The sequence below is a fragment of the Scaptodrosophila lebanonensis genome, unplaced genomic scaffold (genome assembly GCF_003285725.1).
Source record: "Scaptodrosophila lebanonensis strain 11010-0011.00,11010-0021.00 unplaced genomic scaffold, SlebRS2 tig00000001-arrow-pilon, whole genome shotgun sequence".
NCBI lineage: Eukaryota > Metazoa > Arthropoda > Insecta > Diptera > Drosophilidae > Scaptodrosophila > Scaptodrosophila lebanonensis.
Genome location: NW_022060529.1, coordinates 22,611,699 through 22,633,195, shown reverse-complemented (window position 1 = coordinate 22,633,195; position 21,497 = coordinate 22,611,699). Strand labels below are relative to the sequence as shown.

At 39.0% G+C, this 21,497-nt stretch overlaps 2 protein-coding genes across 2 annotated transcripts; one reads left to right on the top strand and one right to left on the bottom strand.

The window, feature by feature from the left end:
* Window positions 1–4,535: 4,535 nt before the first annotated feature.
* Window positions 4,536–6,489, top strand: LOC115632503 (cytosol aminopeptidase). Its single transcript, XM_030529696.1, has one exon. It carries the CDS (start codon window positions 4,678–4,680, stop codon window positions 6,253–6,255), a length of 1,578 nt encoding a protein of 525 aa, XP_030385556.1. The 5' UTR covers window positions 4,536–4,677; the 3' UTR covers window positions 6,256–6,489.
* Window positions 6,490–14,582: 8,093 nt separating this feature from the next.
* On the bottom strand, window positions 14,583–17,771 carry LOC115632080 (titin). The gene is made up of 2 exons (XM_030529045.1): window positions 17,582–17,771; window positions 14,583–17,525 (listed from the first exon to the last, which is right to left on the bottom strand). The coding sequence occupies exons 1-2, from the start codon at window positions 17,725–17,727 to the stop codon at window positions 14,702–14,704; spliced, it is 2,970 nt and encodes a 989-aa protein (XP_030384905.1). The 5' UTR covers window positions 17,728–17,771; the 3' UTR covers window positions 14,583–14,701.
* Window positions 17,772–21,497: the final 3,726 nt, after the last annotated feature.

The window sequence follows — 21,497 nt, the reverse complement described above, 5'->3', positions numbered from 1 at the left end:
GGTCTATGATTTAAGTCGCCGCAAGCGCGCTTTTTATAGACTTCCAAGGGTGGGAGCAAACGTGCTAATTAATGTGCTAACTACTTAGTTTATAATGTGCAAAGATCGAGTTCAAAGAGGCACAATTTTGATAAAGCACATAAATTGTCAGCTTATTATGATGCAAAAAAGAAATTAATAGATAAACAAATTAAAGTAGTTATTGCCTGTGGAAAGTCGCTTAATTATAAACATAAATAAATACAAATATATTCCAAAAATACGGGCGACGACTAATATTTTGGATTCCCAAAACATTTGTATATTGCGGAATGTAAAATTTGGATCCCTAGTAACTCAGTAGAGCTAGACAAAAGAAAATTGATCCGAAATTTAATTAATACACCACAAATTTAACACCTCGACGTCTTTGCTGAAAAACAAGTTAAATGCCGCGAATTTCAGGTAGAAATGATAAGAGTTTAAAAACTATACCTCCGAGCTACCAAAAACTGAAAAACAGTTTAATATTGTATTTTTAATATATATATTATACATGACATAACATATATTATAATTTTTAAAGAAGGAAATATTTAATAAATATGTTTTGCAATTTAACAAAAAATAAAACTAGACCTAAAGCTATTGCTAAAACAAGTATAACTCCATGAGCGAACTAATTATTATTTATTTACTGGGCTTACATACTCGTAATATGTATGTATAGGATAATGAGCATGATAATTATAATAGCAATTAAAATTAAAATTAAAATATACATATAACATTTAATCGAGAACATATTATTAATTTGAAAGCATTGAATACAACTTAGTTGATTAAAATTAAAATAAAAAATGCGTCGATTTTAAAATTGCATATTTTCACAAAAAGTCGCCAAGAATATTAAATAAGTAGTACCTACGTGAATTAGTATTCTTACTTAGTAATTAGTAGTAAAATTACAAATGCTGAATAATCAAATAATTAATTAATTTGTATTCTGTTGTAAAAGTGGGGCGTCTGCTTGTATTCCTTAGTAGATCTCTACTGTAGCTGTCACATTTCAACTAATGAGCTGCTAACACGCTGTACTTTCACTTGTTATTTTAAACTGTCATCCAAATAGTGGGAAGGCTTTTGCGTAACAGATGTGTAATCTGTTCCCAGTGGCAGACTGTACCCATTCGACTTATATATATATATGTGCAAAAAGTATGTGAATTATGCAAATTAAAAAAGAAACACAAGCGCATTTATGCATAAGGGAGCGGGGGTGTGCGAATAGAAACAAAAGACTTCAATCAGCACATTTCTGCTGCAGACAAATACTAAATAAGTACACAATAATAACAAAAAGCTGAATAACTATAAATCAAGTGTGAAATTCTTTTGTCTGCCCGACTGACTGTAATTGCTCCCATTTGTGCATTAAAAGTCATGATTGATTTCAGCTCAGACGTTCCTGCCAAAATGTGCATGCAACCACAATGAGCTCGTCTCACTCTGTTCCAGCTATTTATATCAGTCTGCCTGGATATACTAGACATACATGTGTAAGCCAAAATTAGAATTCAATTGCTTGATTTATGAATCGAGCCGAAAAATGTGCACTGACTTGGGAAACTGTAGCCAACAAATTTACGAGCCTCGAGAGATTCACAGAAAGTTCTGCACTGCCCCACCATTTACGAGCACTTTCGTTATATTTCGATCTGAATTACCACATTAAAGTCAGAGCCTGACACTCTTAGCACTCGACTGATAGCATCAACACTAATGCTTATCTAAATTTCTGTTAATGAAATCGGCCAGAGGCACAACTAAGTATTGCCCGCAAATAAAGGCTATTATGCTTATGAAAAGGGTTGACGTCCACACTACTACAGCTGCATACTACATGAATTCAAGTATACGTATACATAGACAATGCATACACACTCACACACACACACACACACACGCATATACGAGACATATATAGTATATACATACTATACTCGTACAATACAAAAGGGCAAAACAAATAAGCCATAAATTTGCATGCCAACAACAATTGGCAATTTTCTGTAAGTTAAAGCACAAACGGCAGAACAAACCGAGCGACAAGCAAACAAACAAACAAACGGCGGGGCTCAGCAAAAGGTTAGGAGTAACCAGGGTCCCGCCATTCCAGCCATAAGTTTGAAGTAGGCATTGTGTGTGTGCGTGTGTGTGGGGTTGAGGAGGGGGAGGGAGTGGAGGCACAGCGGAAATAGAAATGAAAACGTTGCGTGGGTAAGTAGGCCGTTCAAAGCGCGTTATCGCACACAGGTAGCCGGAGCTGCACGATGGACAAGCTGCGTATACGTGGCGTGTTTTCTGAGCCGCACAAATGAAGCTGAATCGTTGCGGCAACCTAGGCGCTGAACACGTGAGTGTGTGTGTGTTTGTGTGTAATGAGCTCAATGGTGGTTTTTTTTTTTGGCATTTCTACTGTCCGACTGTCCATTGTTCGCGTCACCTTCTTCTCCCTCTGCTCGCAGCACTGTAAATGTCGTTTGAAGTTTGTTTATGATTCTCGGATGTTGTGTGCAAACACACAATCGCACACATACGCACACAGAGCTGGATCAGCAGCCACAGTAACAACAACAATGAGAGACAGAGAGAATAAAAAAAGAACGACAGCAGCATAAGCCATGCTTAGATTTTGTTGTGCCGTATTAGTAAGATTTATGCATTTAGGAAATTAAACATCCTGCATGGTGGTCGCTCGACGCGCATGTTTAAATTTTCATACCAAAGCGCATTACCTTGGGGGTGGGAGCAGGGGTGGGGGCAGATGTTGCAAGGTATCACACCCAGACACATACTCACATATAGTACATGCATACATACATACATATAGAGCAATCGTCCGCAACGTCGCCGCCGCCGTTGTCATTAATTTTAAATCATGCGTAAAATCGCGTAATGTCGCCAACACGGCCGCCAGCATCCTTTGGGTACACCAGAGTTGCCAACGTCGACACCGAACTCACACTTGCTTGCTGTTATACTTTTTTCATTTATTTTTTTTATATAAAAAATTGTTTTTGCGTGTTTTTATGTGCTCTCTGCACTCTGGCATGGATGTCTGTTGGCTTTTTTGCGGCTGTTGCCGCTCGGCGGAAATGCGTTCGACCACATCAATCACGCGACATTGACAAATGTGCATATTTCTGTTGAAATTATATGGAAAAGGCACACATGCAAACGCTCTTACGTGTGTATGTGCCTGTACGTGTGTGTGTGCCTGTACGTGTGTGTGTGTGCCATTTCACTCCATAGATAGAGCCAGCAGGCTGCCAAGTGGCTCCTGAAATTATTGGCTACAATAGTGCTTCAAATTGGGCAATTTATTGCTTTATTGCTTTTACGTGTTTCGTCTGCGGCTTGGTTGGAATTTTTTTCTGCCTCGACAATTACATTTGTGTTTTTTTTTTTACATTTGCGAGTCCTGTGCTGTTGTTTTCTTGTTGCATAATTACAAATTTAATCATTATGTGAAGTTCGTAGGACGAAAATTTGCCGGCATGTTCGTACTTGCACTCGGATAACGAAAGTAATTGAATTCCCACCACTTATTTTGAAAAGCAATGAGCGGAAAAATTCCAGCGGTAATACATAGATAAGTGCGGTTTATTGATTTCAATTTATTCAAATTTTATTATTATTATTTATTCATAAGTATGAAACACGAAAAGTCAATCAGAATTGTACATATAATTGAATATTAATAAATATAAAAGCATCAATTTCAAACGACTTTTTTCCACTCATTATTTTTATCGGAAATTGACTTTAATTTACATTAATAAATGTTAAAAAATAATGACAGACGAAAATGATAGTTGCAGTGAAGAACAGGAAAGGAAAATTAATAGTTTCTAGATATAGAATCCAAAAAATATCCATCTTCTAGCACAGATCGAGGTCAAATTTGAATCTGCCCAGATCTTTCACGTCGATATACGTTTCAGTGCATTGTCACTATTAATATATTATTATTATGAACAGCATGATGTATAACCAATTTAGTAAAGCCACAATGAGAAATGCTAAGATCTCAAAGATATCATGATCCTGCGACTGACCGGAGAGCTTTAGCTCCTTCTTCTTAATAGAAATAAATCATTTAAAAAGGCAACTTAGTGTTACTTTAGCTTTACCAAATGATATTAAAATGTTAATATAGTTTCTTTATATGTATTAAGCAACATTTTATAAATAATAAACCTTTCGCGGCTAAATACGTTCAACAGCAACACACTACATATGCTACATCAATTAAAATACTAGAATACTTATATCCTATTTTCTCTTCGACAGTTCGGCTTGGGTTATCCAAAAACAAGCAAGCACAAATGATTCCTTCATCGCTTTCTTCACCCCTAGTGGATTGATAATTAAATTTAAATTTAAAGTCGAATTTCATCTTCTCAGTAGACCAAATATAATTGTCAGAGTGTTCACCACGTGTCAAATTGTCGAGTAGTTTAGTTTTTGTAGTCAGGCTCAACAGGACGTTGGAAATATTTAATTTTTATAGACACTTTTTCCCGTGCGTTTTTGTATTTATTGCTTTTTGCACCGCGATCCAAATTTAAGTACTCTTAGTATAATCCCTTTATCAATTCAGAACATTTTCAAATCGCAAACACAGAATATACAATGGCAAAGGCACAGGCTGGATGTCTACAGAAATCGATGCGGGGACTGCTCGCCTTCAAGCGAACTGTAATGTTTAAGCCAAGTGTGCGACATATTCAAACCTGCAAGGCTGATGTGAAGGGTGTTGTAATTGGCTTGTATCTGAAGGAGGGCGAGAAGGCTCCCAAACTATCGACTGCCGGTGAGAAATTCGACGACCGAGTGCAGGGAAAGATTTCAACACTCGTGCGGGAGTCGGGCCTGACGGGCAAGGTAGGCAAGGGCCGGGTATTCGCCAATTTGGACGAAGAGTTCCACTTCGTGGCCGTAGTTGGTTTGGGCAAGGAGGGCGCCGGCTTCAATCACGAGGAGGTGCTCGATGACGGTATGGAAAATGCGCGCTGCTGCGCTGCGGTCGGCGCTCGTAGCCTACAGATGCAAGGTTGCGTTGAGGTTCAAGTAGATGGCCTGGACTATCCGGAGCAAGCGGCTGAAGGTGCCGCACTCGCTGTATGGCGCTACAACGTAAACAAACGCAAGCAAAATCGCACCCATGTACCAAAGCTAGACTTGTACGGCTCAACAGAGATGGACGCCTGGACCCGTGGCCTATTCAAGGCGGAGTCACAGAACCTGGCACGCCGCCTTAGCGACACGCCAGCCAACCAGATGACACCTTCCATATTCGCACAGGCCACCATCGACGCCCTCTGTCCGTGCGGTGTCAGTGTCGAAGTACGGGCAATGGATTGGATTGAACAACAGAATCTTAACTCGTTTCTGATGGTTGCTAAGGGGTCGTGCGAGCCACCGATTGTTTTGGAGGTTAGCTATTGCGGCACCACACCCGAGGAGAAGCCCATCCTGCTACTTGGCAAGGGTCTTACCTTCAACAGCGGTGGTCTGTGCCTCAAACCCAAGAGAGGTATGGACCAGTACCGTGGCTCCATGTCGGGCGCTGCAGTGGTGGTGGCCGCCATCCGTGCTGCAGCCGCTCTCTCCCTACCCGTGAATGTGTCGGCGGTTCTGCCACTCTGCGAGAACATGCCATCGGGCATGGCTGCCAAGCCAGGAGATGTGGTGACCCTTCTTAATGGCAAGACCATGGGAATCCAAAACACGGATCGCGCCGGCTCCATACTCCTGGCCGATCCGCTGTTATATGCCCAGGCCACGTACAAGCCGAAACTGATTGTGGAGGTGGCTTCGCTGTGCAAGGGTGTGCGCGATGGCTTGGGCGCCGCGGCCACCGGCTTGTGGACCAACAACACATTCCTGTGGAAACAGTTCCAGAAGGCGGGTGCCGTAACCGGCGATCGTCTATGGCGCATGCCATTGTGGCGCTACTTTAAGCATCTGGTCACCCCCAACGTCACCTACGATCTGTGCAATCAGGGCAGGGGTCCAGCCAGTTCCTGTCTGGCGGCCGCTGTGCTCTACGAACTGGTGCCCTGCGTTGATTGGGTTCATCTGGATACTCGAGGCACCGGATTGGAATCAAAAGAAGGGGTGCCACCATATCTGCTAAAGGATCGCATGAGTGGACGGCCTACCCGCTCCATCATTCAATTTCTCTACCAGATGGCTTGCAAAGAATAATCTTAAGACCTCAACCCAACCCATTCAATTATCTACCAATGTGGCGTATTTGTTTCTTGTTTTGTCAAAATTGTTAGTGAAGTCCATGCTAGGGCATGTCTTGATGTCCCTTATGCATGCATATGTCTGTGCTACGTCTCCAAATGTATATTGTCCCTATATGTATATGTTAGTGATGTCCTTCTGAATGGGCACGTCTAGTAAAAGAAAAAAATTAAATGCCTTGTTGTTTTATACCTTTGCTTTTCCATTGCGTGCCTCTGGCACATTTCACCTGCTCCTTTATTCCCTCCACCGGCAATGCAGCGGCAACGCATTAACATTTAATTTTAATGCCAAGGTGCCGAGTGGAGCCTCGTGGTCGTATTTTGCGCTTAATTAACTCGCAATAAAACTTTTGGTAGTTGCTTTTAAAAATTTTTTATTGGCGCATAAACGTGTGTTGAAAAATTTTTATTGCATAGCTACAGGCACTATAATTAGTGAAGAAATGGAAACGAATCGGAACTAAGCCCCATGTTGCTTTCCATTTTGTTGTGCATGCCTCGGACTTGATGTCGCCAGCGAGTGTGGCTCTCTGGGTGCAAGTGTGTGCGAGTATGTGTGAAGTTGAGTGTGTGTATGTGCTCGTCCGCAGTTACATTTTTGCATTTGAAATGCGATTGAGGATTATCCATGTAATTGGCATGTGCCTGCTGCTGCCGATGTTTTCCCAACTTATATTCCTGCTCCTGACCTCCGGCAAGCCTAATTGTTTAGCTCACACTCAGCACTTCCGCAAAATCGCTATGCGTGCTGCCTACTAAAAACATGGCTGGGACAGTCATTGTACAATGGGATCAACAGACCATGTGTGCTAAATTGTCCGTGTAAAGATATTAATATAAAGCCAAGGTCGACACGCCTCTTCAAACTAATAAAGAATATATTCATTTTGAGGATGAAGAGATATAAGATAAGATAATAAGTATATTTACTCGTATATAAAGATTCGATATTTATTTATCTATCCATGTCTCGGTTTTCATATATCTATCCTGCATAGGCGTCCCAACTATGAGACCGATTAAAATTTCCAGGGCCTGCGGGCCATATTTTTTTCAGGTCCTTAGTTCCAGCTGGTTCTCAGAGTCTTTGAGTTAATCTGATGTCCAGGGCCTTCGGGGTATAGCAACCAAATAAGTTATTTGTAATCTTCTTATAATACCTCAACATAATCTACAACTTCCGTAAAAACTCCCAAAAGAATATTTTGTGAATAAATTATTATTTATTATTATACCAAAATAATTTTTTGCACGATTTGCTAGTATTTGTTAGATTTTGTTTAAGCATTTTTGCCAAAGATGATTAAATGATTACTTCAGGCAAAGATTATTATTCTTTCTTTTTTTGTATTAAAAATGTACAATCCGAAAATAAACACATATCCCTTTATTTTTGTCAAAAGTACCAATCAAAAGCGTTTTATCGTTATGTCTAAAACTCTCAAAGACGGACTCGCAAAGCGCAAGAGTTTGCAATACTTGATAGGATTATCCTTCCGTTACGAATTTGGAAATATATTTCACTTCTCCTGTAATGCATAGAATATGTTTTAATCTGCCACTCACAACAAATCACTTTTGCTACTCCCAAAACGCCATTGTTGTTTTACATTTTCTGAGGTGCGATTGGAAATTAAAATGTTCATTTAGATTTAATGATTCCTAAAGTTTCTGAAATGAATTGTGAAACATTTTTATGTTGATAGAATTGTGTAATCGCAATAGGAAGGTATTTTATCGTCCATATTTCCAATTTTGTGTAAACATTTGCATTTTTATCATTACTCGTATACTCGGTTTACCCGTATTGTGAGCAAACGCGGTACGGTGCACAATTTTTTAATTTGCAACACAAAAACAGTGAAAGCTGGAATCCTTGAGGAAATGTTGTAATTCGAATATTTGCAATATTTATTACTAATGAGATTTCCAATTTATAGCAACTTCTGCGAAAGAGTTCTGAGAAAAAATAAAAATCTATAATACTACATCGACAGCATTTTGAAGGTGTAGAACTTGTGAAGGTGAGACCCACTGTTCAGGCGGCCCATCGCTCCTGGCAGTTGCTCACTGACTCACTTGACATGTTTTATTTATGCATTCACGTTTTGCATAAGCAAATAGCTAACTTTTTGGATCCGTACGCATGGAAATTAACCGCAAGTGTATCTGCCGCTAGAAACAAGCTGTGCGCCCTTTGCATGCCAATCGTTTCACATCAGCCCCCAAAAGGTCGGCCTCAGGGCTTTTTATTTCATTTAATGAATTGGGCAGCCATGTTTAGCAAGAATTGATTGCATTTCGTTTTCATTTCATTTGATTTCAGCGAATTTTCATTGTTCTGTTTGCTCTGCTGCCATCATGGCGGTGGACACGCTCTGCCAAGGTTGCCGTTTTGACTTTTTGTCTGCCACACTCCCACTTTCTCTGCGACTGTGCAGAGCTGCGTCCAACTGTCCGACTTGTTTGTTGCTTAATTGAAAGGAAATTAAAAAATAAACAAGCATCGTTAAAAAGTAAATACTATACGATTACGCTTACCTGGCATCCTCTGCCCAGCCCGGCACCAGTCTCTCCAATAGCTGTTTGGAATTTAATTTTCATTTCGCTTCCTGGTGCCGTGAGTGACCAAGGCAAGCGTTTACTTAACTGTGCAAATAGATTTCGTTTTTCTTGCCAGGTTCATCAATTTGCTGGAATATGCGTACATCGGACGTGGACTTGCTCGGTCTCAAGTTGAAAACTTTGAATTGTTGTAGCACAATATTTGCTTTGAATTAATTAAAGTCATTGACGCTTAGCAATTTGCGAGCTACCGATTCTTGTGGGGCTGTCTTTGTTAGTATACGAGTAAGTGAGCAGGTTAACCACGTCTTGCCCAGCATTTGCATGAACGGAATCTGAAACTTTGCTCAGTCAGCAGAGAAGAATGTATTTTACACATTAAATAGAAAAGGAATGCCAGAGTCGAGTGGGTACAACTCTTAAATACCCTGAACCTACTCCCACAAAAGAGAAAAAACATTTTAAAAATATTTTAAATATTAATTTAACATAAAGTAAATCAATGAATTAAATTCAATATCAATTTATATGTTTATGTACAGTCCCAACAGCATACATTTACATCAGAATCATGTATCTGCATGTTTATATTGGGAACAGATTATATTTACTATAATGTTTATAATTTTATTAATAACTAACATATCAATTTTACATACGGACACATAATACCTATAATAGTTCAAATTGGATTAGATATTTCAAGATGGATATGGATAATCGTGAATAGCAGGGTTGAAAAAAAAAACTTAAACTCGTATTTTCTCGGACTTAGGAGAATATGGATGCAAGGTTTGGTTATTCTAGCTCTTATATTTTTTGAAATCCTTGCGCTCATACAGACAGACGGATATAGCTATATCGATTCTTCTTGTCATCCTGATCAAAAATATATTCTTGTATACTTTGTGGGGTCTGCCACGCCTCCTTCTGTGTGTACCATACATTCGCACAAAACTAGTATACCCACTTACCCTTTGGGTACTGGGTATAAATACGGATTTACACTTTTAAGAAAATAATATTTAATTACTATATTGTTTTATAATTAAGGAAATAATATTCAATTGTGTATTGTTTGTTGTTTTTTAATGAATTTCTTCTATTAGTCGAAATTATACAAATTTCTTTATATATCTTTAATCTTTTAAAACTATTATTGGTTATAATTATTATAATTATTGTGTCAAAATTAAGTGAGTAGTTTCTCTTAATTTAATTTTTAAACCATACTATAAAATGTTCCTCAACCCAAACATTGTTTTTCTCCATTGTCATGAGACCTACTGTGTCCTTAAAGAATGAAAACTTCTCGTTCTATTGGGAAAATACACATCAAATGATTAAGATATTCTTGTACTTTACTATTATTACGACTTAATCTTAAATCTATGGCAGTGCGCTTTCAATATTTAATTTTAGCTTAATGGCAAAATAAAACCCAACAGGTTACTTGGAGGTCATTTACGATTGGAGCTAGAGATTTGTACCCTTGCTCTTGCACTGATATTTTGACCTCTCGAGTAATCAAGCCAGCAGCTGTAAGTAAAACAATTTCTTCCTCTAGCTCCGTGATTCGTATATGTATATACATCTCTCACATAGAAATAAATTGGCTAATTCGATTTGCTGCAACTGGAGCTGCCCGTGTGTCAACTACCTCCGTTAGCCGAACGAACACAGAATCACCTGACCTATGCCATCGCACAGACCCACACACATACACACACGCATGGTCGCTTCCAGTCGTTCATCAGCCAACATGCCAACTGTCGGCCACAAATCGTCATTAGTCATTCAAGGCGACATTGACATTTGTGCAAACAAAATGTACATTGATGAGCATGCCGTGGAGGCAGGCTGTAGGGCTACCTTTTCTGATGTGGCATGGAAATTGTCAATGCTAGGGACTCGGACTCAACGCTCCCAACTCGTGCCTCACAGCTCAGAGCTTGTTATTCGGGCAATGCGCACGTGATGCGTACGGCATGGTCCGCTGCTATGTGAGCCGTACCCAACGAAGTATAGTGCTAGGTGCAAGAGAAATAGGAACCAAGTTAACATATATGAGTGTATGTGTGTGTGTGTGTGTGTGTGTATGTGTGCCGCGTGTTCTAGCCCCGGTAGCATAACTAATAAGACACTTATTATGCTGCGGTGGTCTGGTAACGTTATACCAATTTAACGATATCACGTACATACGTTAACTAACGCTAACTACGTCGTTAAGTGTGTGGTTGTCTGTACAAGTATATGGTGGAGTATGTGTGTAGGGATCCGAGTGGGGTAGACGGCAACTGTGGCCACACGCTCAGTAGTCAAGATGAGGGGCTGTGTTCACTAATCAAGCGCCATGCTGCGCGGACAACGTATAAGCCACGGGCCGCCTGCCTTTGTCATTCTGTTTAGAAATTTTCATTTACCTGCTGAGCTAAGGATGTGTATGTGGCGTGATTTCGAGTTGTAGTGTAGCTTAGAAAACGAATCATGAAAATACTCCAAGTTACGAAAGATCTTTTAAGACAAATGGTCTCTTGATGCGATTGCAACTAAATGTTAACAAATAATTTTTGCGCTCAATCGAACGAACTTTGAAAACTTTGAACAGTAATCTGGCTCCCTGATTAAGTGTGATGAAGGCATTATGCGATACATTCATATTATTTATATATATTTAATTTCTTTTCAACGTAGAGCATTATATGCATTTGATATATCTACCTATAATAGGATAATGTAATGTAAATGCATTTATACGATTAGCAAAATCCCATCCTTTTTTGCAAATCTTTCCTCGCACACCCATCTCTATGCTGAGCTCTGAGCCCCGCTCTGTGTGAACGCTTTGTAACTGTGTGTGTTTGTGGATATATGTTGCTTTTGTTGATTTAACAACCACGATCACGTCGCGTTGAAAACAGTCAACAATACACACAGATGCACGCACACGCCGCCAGGCTTAGTTAAACGCTGCTAATTAGGCTTTTGTGCGCATAACTTATGCCTAAAACTATGCTATTAAAAAGTGCCTGGTGCCACACGCTGAAGCGTGCGGTTGCTGCTGCGTCTGTTGCTATTGTTGTTGCTGTTGTTGCTTGCTGGCCCCCAAATATTTGCTTTCCCCATAAAAATGTTAATCAACACAAAGGCACGCAAATCGTTAGCCAAATCATAATGCCAACTACGCGCCACAAATGGGGCAATAAAAAAGCACAGGGCTCCCTACAGCGCCTACCTCTGTTAGCATACACATATACATGCATATATAAAGGTAACTACATGTAGGTATTTCACAATATATGTATATACACATATATATTTGTAATAGGCGACATAAATGTCAACAACGCAATGTGGTGGAATATTTATGTGATAGTCAAAAGCTTAAACTATTTAGTTTTATATATACAAGTAGCAGCCGAAAGAGCCAATGAAACTGAATCAATTAGTCCGCCAAACTGTGAGCGAGACCAAATACTATATGCTTAAAGACAAATCGGGAGAGTTGAATGCAACTGTGGCTTTGAGCCACTGCCAAAAACTGTGTCCACAACGTTGCCAAGAAATGTACTCATATAAAAATAAATTCCATTTCAATTGCAAATTGCCAGCGACAAGTGCACAACTGTCTGCAATTGCCGAAAACAATAAACACAATGGCAATATTTTATATTGCCAACATAACTGCAAACAGCAGGCAATTGTCAAGTGTTATGAGCAGCGCATAAAGTCAACAGGGTGTTTTCATAAATTATGGATGAGTTTAGACGTTTCATAAATAGAAGGAAATAAACCCTGTTCTTACAAACAAACAAGAAACTACTTTGGTATTTTTTACCAAATTGCAATAAATACTTTTGAGTAATTTCAAAATCATTGAAATTATTAAACAATGAATATATAAACTTTAAAGAACCATATATTTATTTAAAAAAATTAACAAATCTGAAAAAAAAAACCCAATTGTGATAAGGAAATGTTCGTTGATCGATTATTCCTTGTACATCGGTAATCTGTCTATGTATGAGCATTTGCGGAGCAGACGGACAGGACTATTCTTGTCATGCTGATCAAGAATATACATATACACTTCGTTCCTTTTACATTTTACAAACTTTAGGTTCAGATTATTATTGTAATATATATTCCGACGCTTTTAAATTATAGTTTATTTGGTTTCACAGTAGCATAATTAAACAAGAATCGCTTCAAAACAAAACTTATTAGTAACACAAGAAATGCCAGAGAGTGGCACTTCCCTATAAGAACGATAACTACAAATTTTCTTATTAAAAGAAAAACAGACGTGGCTCCCGTTTTGTCTCCCGAAACTGTTGTATAAGTTTTGATGCATTGCCTACAATATCCAATTGTTACCTCTGTCTTTGTTAGGAGACTATTAAGACCATTTTAATCCAGAGCTGTAAAGATCGAAATTGTAATGGCTTGCACTGCAGATCACCCTGTTCCATATCTAGCTATAGTCGCCTGCGCCCGGCGTAGTTCGTAAACAATTTTGGCATTGAAATGCAATTGCGTGCGCTGCGGGTTTTGTTTCATTGTCAGTCTCAATCGAAACCCTATCCCTTACGAAATGCTTGGCCATTTCTACATTGCCGCTTGCAAATAAATATATACATACTTATATTCGTATAAATAAGCTACAGCTTGCTTTAAGCATTTTGGCTACTTGCTGGCTCATGAATAATCCTTTTCGGCACTCTAAATAAATATGCAAATTTATGTGACAAACAAAGGCTAACTGGGCAAACAATCCCAAAGGTAAATTAAGTGAGCCCGAAGCCTTACAAAATGCTTTTGTCACCTACGAAATCGATTAAGCGATAAGGCGGCAACAATGGCGCACAAAGCTAAAGCGAAAGCCTTAAGGGCAACAGGCAGAGAGCAGACGCAGGCTCAGGCACAGAAAGCGGAGTCCAGGTTCAGGCCCAGGCGCCCGTTTTATGTTTGCTAGTGTCTCTGTGTGGAGTCGCGCGTTCAAATTGAATTTATATCGCTTGTTTGCCGCTGGGAAGTTTATAAAAATAAAAATACAAAAAGCGGATTTGGGCAGCATATTTGCATTGTTTAAGCGTTAACAGCTGCCATTGTTGTCGTTTTACGCCTGCTGCTGCTGTTGCTCTTGTTGTTTTTGTTGCTTCTCAACTCAATGGTATACCAGCAAAATGGATTTTTAAGCTTAAAGCGCCAAACTATTAAAACTTAATTTCAACACAGCCACACGCACACACCGATAAATTCGCAGATATGAATACGAGTATATATACACACACACTCTCAAACACTCACACAGCATTTCAAGCTTTGTATAATTATGCAAATGTATTTGATTGTGCGCCTCGTACTGCGTGTGCGCTAGAAAGTAGGCAACACTTTCAAATGTGCCACTTGAAATACCGAAAAACAACACATTTGCATAATTATGCAATCTACCAGGCACTCACACTCACAGTCCCACCCATACATACATACATACATACATAGATGAAAGGGGACCAGGCCACAACCCAACTAGCCACTCACCTTACTATATGGAAATTGTTGGCGCATTAGGCAAAAGTTAGCTGCACCGGAGCTGGCTGAGTTTCGATTTTGCGTCTGGCTAAATTTATGGTGAAATGGATGAGCTTTGTCCAAATCTGCATAACTTTCAAGCTGATGGGTGCCCGGCAAATAAAAACTTAACTCATGGCCTTTAATGAAACAGAAAATTTAATGACAAAACGAAAAGATCGAAACAAAATTAATAGGAGCTGCAACAATATTTAAATACGAATATATGTATATGTATAAGACATCTGTCACTGGGCAGTTCACTTGGACTTTTTGGTGCCTAACAATTTGGCAATCTCTCTTTTCAAGTGGAGAGCGCGTTTGGCCAGCAATTTGGCCAACATGGCATGCTTTTCGGCCAGCATGGCGGCCTCGCTATATTTACTTTTGCTGCTGTTTTGAGCACGTTTGGTCAACTTCCGTGCAGCTGCTACGGCCTTGTGAGCCTCCGCTAAGGCACGATCTGCGTGGATCCGGGCTGATAGATATGCCGCCTCCAGCCCGACATTGTCGTTCACCGCTTTCTTTGCATTTTCGAGGGCCTTTGTCGCCTCGGTTAGTAGAGTGGCTGCATCCGTGGCCATTGTAAACACATTTTTGGCCATATCATCTGGTGTAACAGCTTCTTTAGATTTTACGTTTTCAGCCACGTCCTTTGGTTTTCCTTTATCTTCACGCACATTGTGCTCTTCAGTTGTTTTCTCTACAGCCTGTTTTATTGGCTCAACCAGCTCTTTGGAGTCGAACTGTTTTTTCATTTTATCTTTGCTCAATTTCTTAAATATTTCCCAGCCATCGCCCCTCCCCGACAAATCGGATCTTTCATTTAGGGTCATGGCATCGTTGATATCCTTGGTTGACTCAGAACCGCCTTTGTGGTATTTTATTTCGCTTCCGCTAGTTTCCCTGTTATATTCCTCCTCTTCAGACTCTAGCCCAGGTTTCAACTTTCCACCAAGCTTTATTGGTTGAAAGTCTCGCTTTGTATAATTTGTAGTAAGAGGAATTGAATCCTTTTGTGTAGTTTTCTTCAAATTAAAACGCTCTTGTTGTTCTTTAAATTCCTTAGGGTCCACATATTTGGGCTTGCCACTGAGCGTAATTCCCCTCATCATGCCAGTATCTGCCCTCTCGTCGATCTCGCTGCTCATTTTATGCGTATTGTCAGTGGTTGCAATAGGAAGGCGTGGTTTGCTTTTATCCAGAACCAATGGATGTAGCTCTTTGGACTCTGAACTATCTTCTGTAATTACAATTTCGCCCGTAATCACATTTTTATCGCTTGAACTCACGAACGTTTTCATTTGAGCTTCGGGATCATTGGAATGCTCTGGCTTCGAAGTCCTTGAGGGTTTTGCTATTGCTTCCGCCAATTTTTTATTTGTCGTGCTTTTAGGTCCGGTACCTTTGATGTCTGGATCAATGTTTGTGCAGACGAAAACGGGCTCGCAGGTCTCCAAATCAATTTTCGCATTTGATTTTGGGTTATCGTCAACTTTGGCATTTGGTTTTTCTTGGTGGAGTGCTGTGCAGTCCTCGTCGACTTTCTTCCTTAAATCAGTTTTTCCCTCCGTGTCACTTTCCTGTTGGGGCTCACAATCTTTTTTTTCAATTAACCTAACGTTCTTACAATCTTTTTTGTCCATTGACTTAGCGTTCTCACAATCTTTTTTTTCAATTGGCTTAGCGTTCTCACAATCTTTTTTTTCAATTGGCTTAGCGTTCTCACAATCTTTTTTTTCAATTGACTTGGCATTCTCAACAGAAATAGGTTCTAGCTTTTGAAAATCTCTACAATCGCTTTTAGCAATATTTTCCTCGCATTCGGTACTTTCTTGCGAAAATGTTTCGAGTTTCTGAAAACATTTTCTGTCCTCAGATTCAATATCACGACAATCTTTTGGTTTCTTATTGTCTTTTTGGGGGCATACCTCGTCTGGGCATACGTCCTTATGTTTCTCACATGGTGCTCCAGATTTGTTGCTAAGATTGGCATGATGTGGCTTTACATCGGGCTCAATTCGCTCATCTCCTTGTATTATTGTTTTCTGGCAAACATCCGGGGATCCTTTTCGGTTTTGATACACAGCGTCCTCCGGAGATGGCTTTGGCTGAATCTTGCTCGCCGCAATCTTTTCAGCTTCTTTTATTTTGGCAGCCTTTGAAGCTTCTTCCATCTCTCTTTTTTTGGCGGCTACCTTTTGAAAGATGGTCCTCAGAATATTTGAGCCCGTAGTGATCAACTGACTAGCCAGTTCAGCACCCCTTGCCGCTAAGTCCGCTGCCATAGCCTCAAAGTCCTTCGACTGCCCATCCACTTTTGTTTTCAATTGATCTCCTGTTTTCCCATCAAGACTTTTACACGTTTCCGATTTAACATATGGATTTTTGTCCGTGGGGATCAGTTTGATACAGTCCTTGCTTGCCGATGCAGCAGAGCCAGATTCAACCGGCGGTGTGGAGACTTTCGAAGGAGGTGCAACTTGTGGTGACGAACATTCTGGTACCTTTTGATCAGGAGATGGCGGCTTTGTATCCCCAGGAGACGGTTTGGCCATATCTGCTGGAGGTGCTTTTGGAGGTGAGGTTCCACTTGGCGCTGCTGCAGGTGGTTTAGTGCCTTCAGTGCTGGGAGGCTTCTTATCCTGCTCAGGTACTTCCTCTGGTATGTGCACAACCATGGGCCCAGGCACCTGTTCTTCAGGTAAATGTGGCCAAAAGGTGGGCTTATTTATGAAATCCGGCGCTGATTCAGGACGTGTTAGGCAAAATTCCTCCATTGTCATTTCCTCGTACGGTTTTAAACCTTTAATATAGTTCAATCGCTCTTGCAGGACTTTAATGCGGCAATTAGACTCTTCTTTGTACTTTGCTATTTGCTTTTTCAATTCCGCTGTCTCCTTATCCACATTCGAGAAATAATTCGCGTAATTGATCATGGAATGGCGATTTGCAAAGACACTGTCTAAGTGATCGTATTTCTTTTGAAAATCTTTTACCCAGCTCACGAACTCCGGTCTAACATTCTGCTCATAATACTTCCAATCAATTCGTGGCATGCTACCCGGAAACTTCCGAACGCGCCTTGGGGGAGGGCTCGGCATTTAAGAGGCATGAACTAAAAACGCAATAACACTTACTGTTTGTACTCCTCATGCTTTCGGAGGAAATTCTGAAATTCCTGGCGTTGATTGGGCGGCACTCGTTTGTAAAGCTCTGTCAATTTTACCGCTTCACACGGCTTTCCGCCATTACTTTTAAAACAAGTCATGAATTTCTCCCACATGTTGTTTTTGCGTCTTTTAGTGTCCCATATAAAAATATAAACTTGTGTTAAATTCGTTAAGTCGATGCACTACAATACAGTTTCATTATTTGAGAGTACATGACCCCGACTTGACACAATGGGCAAAGTAATATTATAAAATTGTCATACTTAACACACATTTGATACAAAAGGTTACATGAGCTAACACTATCTTCTCTAAAAATTCAGTTTCCTTCATTGTCTGAAGCCGTCAATCTATCTGCACTACCACCTTTTTTTCTCATTCCACGATCTCTGTCCACGACCCGCAAATTATGGAAGCCGATATATAACCACTACCTTCTCTTCATGAACAATATTGTTTATTTTTATGCAAAAAACTAATTGATATAGGGACTAGTTATGATTGGGCTCGCCATATTATCCGTGCACTCCAATTGAAAATCTCGAAGCAAAACTACATAAGAACATTCGGCCAGTTGTCATAATGTAAGAAGGGAAAGAAGAAGGGAAAAAGATCAATTTTATACTTTTTGATATATACCTAATTCTGCTTTTACAGGGTAAATTGGTTCCAGAAACAAACGTGTAAAAATGGGTTCCTTATCTCTAAAGCAATATATATGAAATTTTTCATTTTCAAACCGTGTTATATCAAAATCGTGTAAAAAATACCATGTTAAAACTGAATTAGGTGTACACTATATATTTTTATAGGGAAGTGAAGGACCATATTAGATAATAAAATCCATAAGCTTGATATCTACCGGTCTTTGGGTAGAATGCATTCAAGCTCTGTAACTCTAGATCTCGTACTTTTGGATCTCTTCTACAATGACTTGTCTTATCAGAATATATAGAATATAAATAATATGTGGGATCTACCACGCCTGCTTCTCTTACAAGAACTAACGAGAATTAAAAATCCTCTTAAGCTTACAAAATACTTATTTCTTTTAGTTCCGTAACTACTTTTTGCCTTAGTGAAAAGATTGGAATATGCAGTATGGTATATGTAGTTTTTCTGGAATGTATTGTGATCCATAATTTATCAACATTGTCATTTCAAGAAAACAGAACATTGGCTGTTTTCGAATCAACTCCATTATACTATCAGTATGAAGGCACTGAACAAAAAAGTAATTTAAAAAGTGCAACAAATACTCTAATGAAGGTTGAGTTTTTTTCACAAAACAACAGTTTCTATAGATGATTGTGAAACTCAATAAATTCCTTTTAAATTTATAGTATTTATAATAAATGGAGAACTTTGAAAAAATATCTAAATAAACTAAGAATTTCTTTCAAGCCAATTGTCTCAATATTTTCAAGCTTGAAATGTGTTGCTTCGGCATATTATCTCTTAAAAATAGTAGAAAATGTCTTTGTCTATCGGTGTTCAAAAAATTATATACAAAGTCTATATAGTATTCACCATGTTATATACATATAGTCTCTTATATAAATATCACTTTTTGGGCTATCATATGTTGAAAAGATATCAGAATTTTTTGATGGCAAGCCAAATGAATTAAAATCTGTGGCAATCATGAATAAATTACGAAAGTTGGGTATTTTTTTTTCAATCAAATAAAATTGAGTTTATTTGTATTGACATAAATATAATATTCTGTAGTATAGGAGACGAGTGAAAGCATTTTTAGTACCAATAGCTGTCTGCAGCAATTAAAGTTTAAGTATAAGAAATAAGAGAGTATTCTGTCATAATAAGTGTAACTTTTACACTTTCATGTGAACCTTTTATTGCCTAAAATTGCATATTCATATCCATCACATTTTCAATTAAATCAAAGGCCCTGGAAGACGCAGTCAAGCAATTGAGAAAGTGACAATAAAATCGAAAATTAATTCCACATCACAGCGAACGCATGGGAGTTAAATGTAATTGCAGTCCCCTGCAACCACCCTGGAGCCAGTTACCATATGGGAGTACCCCAATCCAGAAATGCGAAATGTGCCCATGCAGAGAAGTGTGCGGCTGGAGTTTCCAATGTTCAAAAGAGACGAGCGTAATTTATAACGCAACGAAAATGGGCTAATGCCAATTCTCCAGGTAATTGTCGCCCTCTCCGCCGCTCTGGCCAACCCTTTGCCCCAGGCCAGAGCCAGCGTCCTCGCAACGACCGAAATCGGAACAAATGACGACTGCGCACTGAGTCCTGTCACTTTGACAGTTGCTACCCCTGCTTCCTACCGCAGGACAACAGCTGCGCGGTTTTGGCTCTGTTCGCTCTCGCTCTCGCTCTCTCCTTTATGCTCTCTCGCCCAGCGAATATGTGTGGAATCGAAACGTGCAATTGAGCAGCCCATTGACGTCTTCTCCTGTCAACGAAATTCGTGCGGCTGTAAAATTTTCGTGTGTTTTTTCTAATTTCTCAAAAATGCACTACAAGATAAAATAAAGTTTATGAACTAATTAACTATGATGAGTTCGTGTTTGTGGTAACAATGAAAACCGTTTCCTGAATTAGTGTTAAGGACCTGATTTGGCTTCCTTTGCTGTCCCAGAGAGGCGCACGCTGTACTCGTCGTCTGTGTGGTGTTTCCATTTCATTTTGTGTACAATACTCACATATACTTGTGTTTACATTTTTTCATTCTGTGCAAATATAAAATAAATAACAAGTTTTCAACAAATTCAAAGTTTCCAACACCAACTCCTCTATCCCAGGGTCAGCTAGCGACAATTTCAAGTAAGTTATAACTTAAAATCTCATGCAATTTGATATTGTATCCTGTGTAAACAATACATAAATATAACTATGCATGTGTGTGTGTGTGTGTGTATATACTTGATGGTGACATAATGTAAATAAGCGAATTTTAAAATACTACATCCAAAAAAACATACTGTGGATGTAGACTGAGCAATTGATGAATCCCTTAAAATGTCTTGAAAATATTATTTGTTTCAAAAGCACTTTCCTCTGCTTCAGGCTCGCTTGTATTGTACGAGTACGTACGTATGTATGTGTGTATATGCCTATGTTTGTGATTATTCTGTGCTGTGAGCCCAACCCACATAGGGCAGACAAGGCATACCTGCAAATCCGAAAAACCAGTGCCAAGGCATACCGAACATTGGTGTACAAATTTTATTTGCAACAACTAACTTGAAAATGTCGTGGGTCGCTTAAAGAATCCCTACAAAATACGTGAAATTGGTATTTGGACTCAACAGTGGGTTGTTTGATAAATTAGTTTAAGCGCGCTTGCGACCTATGTCTTGATTGCAATAATTGGTTTTAATAATATCCTGACAAACATTATCAAAAATTGTGTACCTATACAAATTTATAATACAAACAAAGAATATTGATATATCAGATACATTTTTATTTACAAGAGTGCTGGTATATCAGATTTTCATTTGGAAAATTAATAACTCCTTACTTAAAACAACTATTTGCTTCAGAATCCCCTAATTCTTTAAAGAAGGGACTAATCAATTTCGAGATAAAGACTTAAATCAATTAAAACTCAATAATCGAGTTGGATTAGGTCTATGATTTGAGCATCATACTTATTTTAATGCGGTATTATTGATTGTCTGATGTCTAGAAAAAACGACAGATAGATAAGAAAATGTTTCAAATATTGTTTTTCTTGAAGAACTCAATTAAAAAAAAATTACACAGTCCGAATATTTTATAGCATTATTAATTTTGACAGTCACTTGACTATTTTTATACGATTGTCTATAGTCAAGTAAGTTTTTAAGCATACTTGCCAGATTTGGCCAAATAAACCATTTTTTTATTACCCAG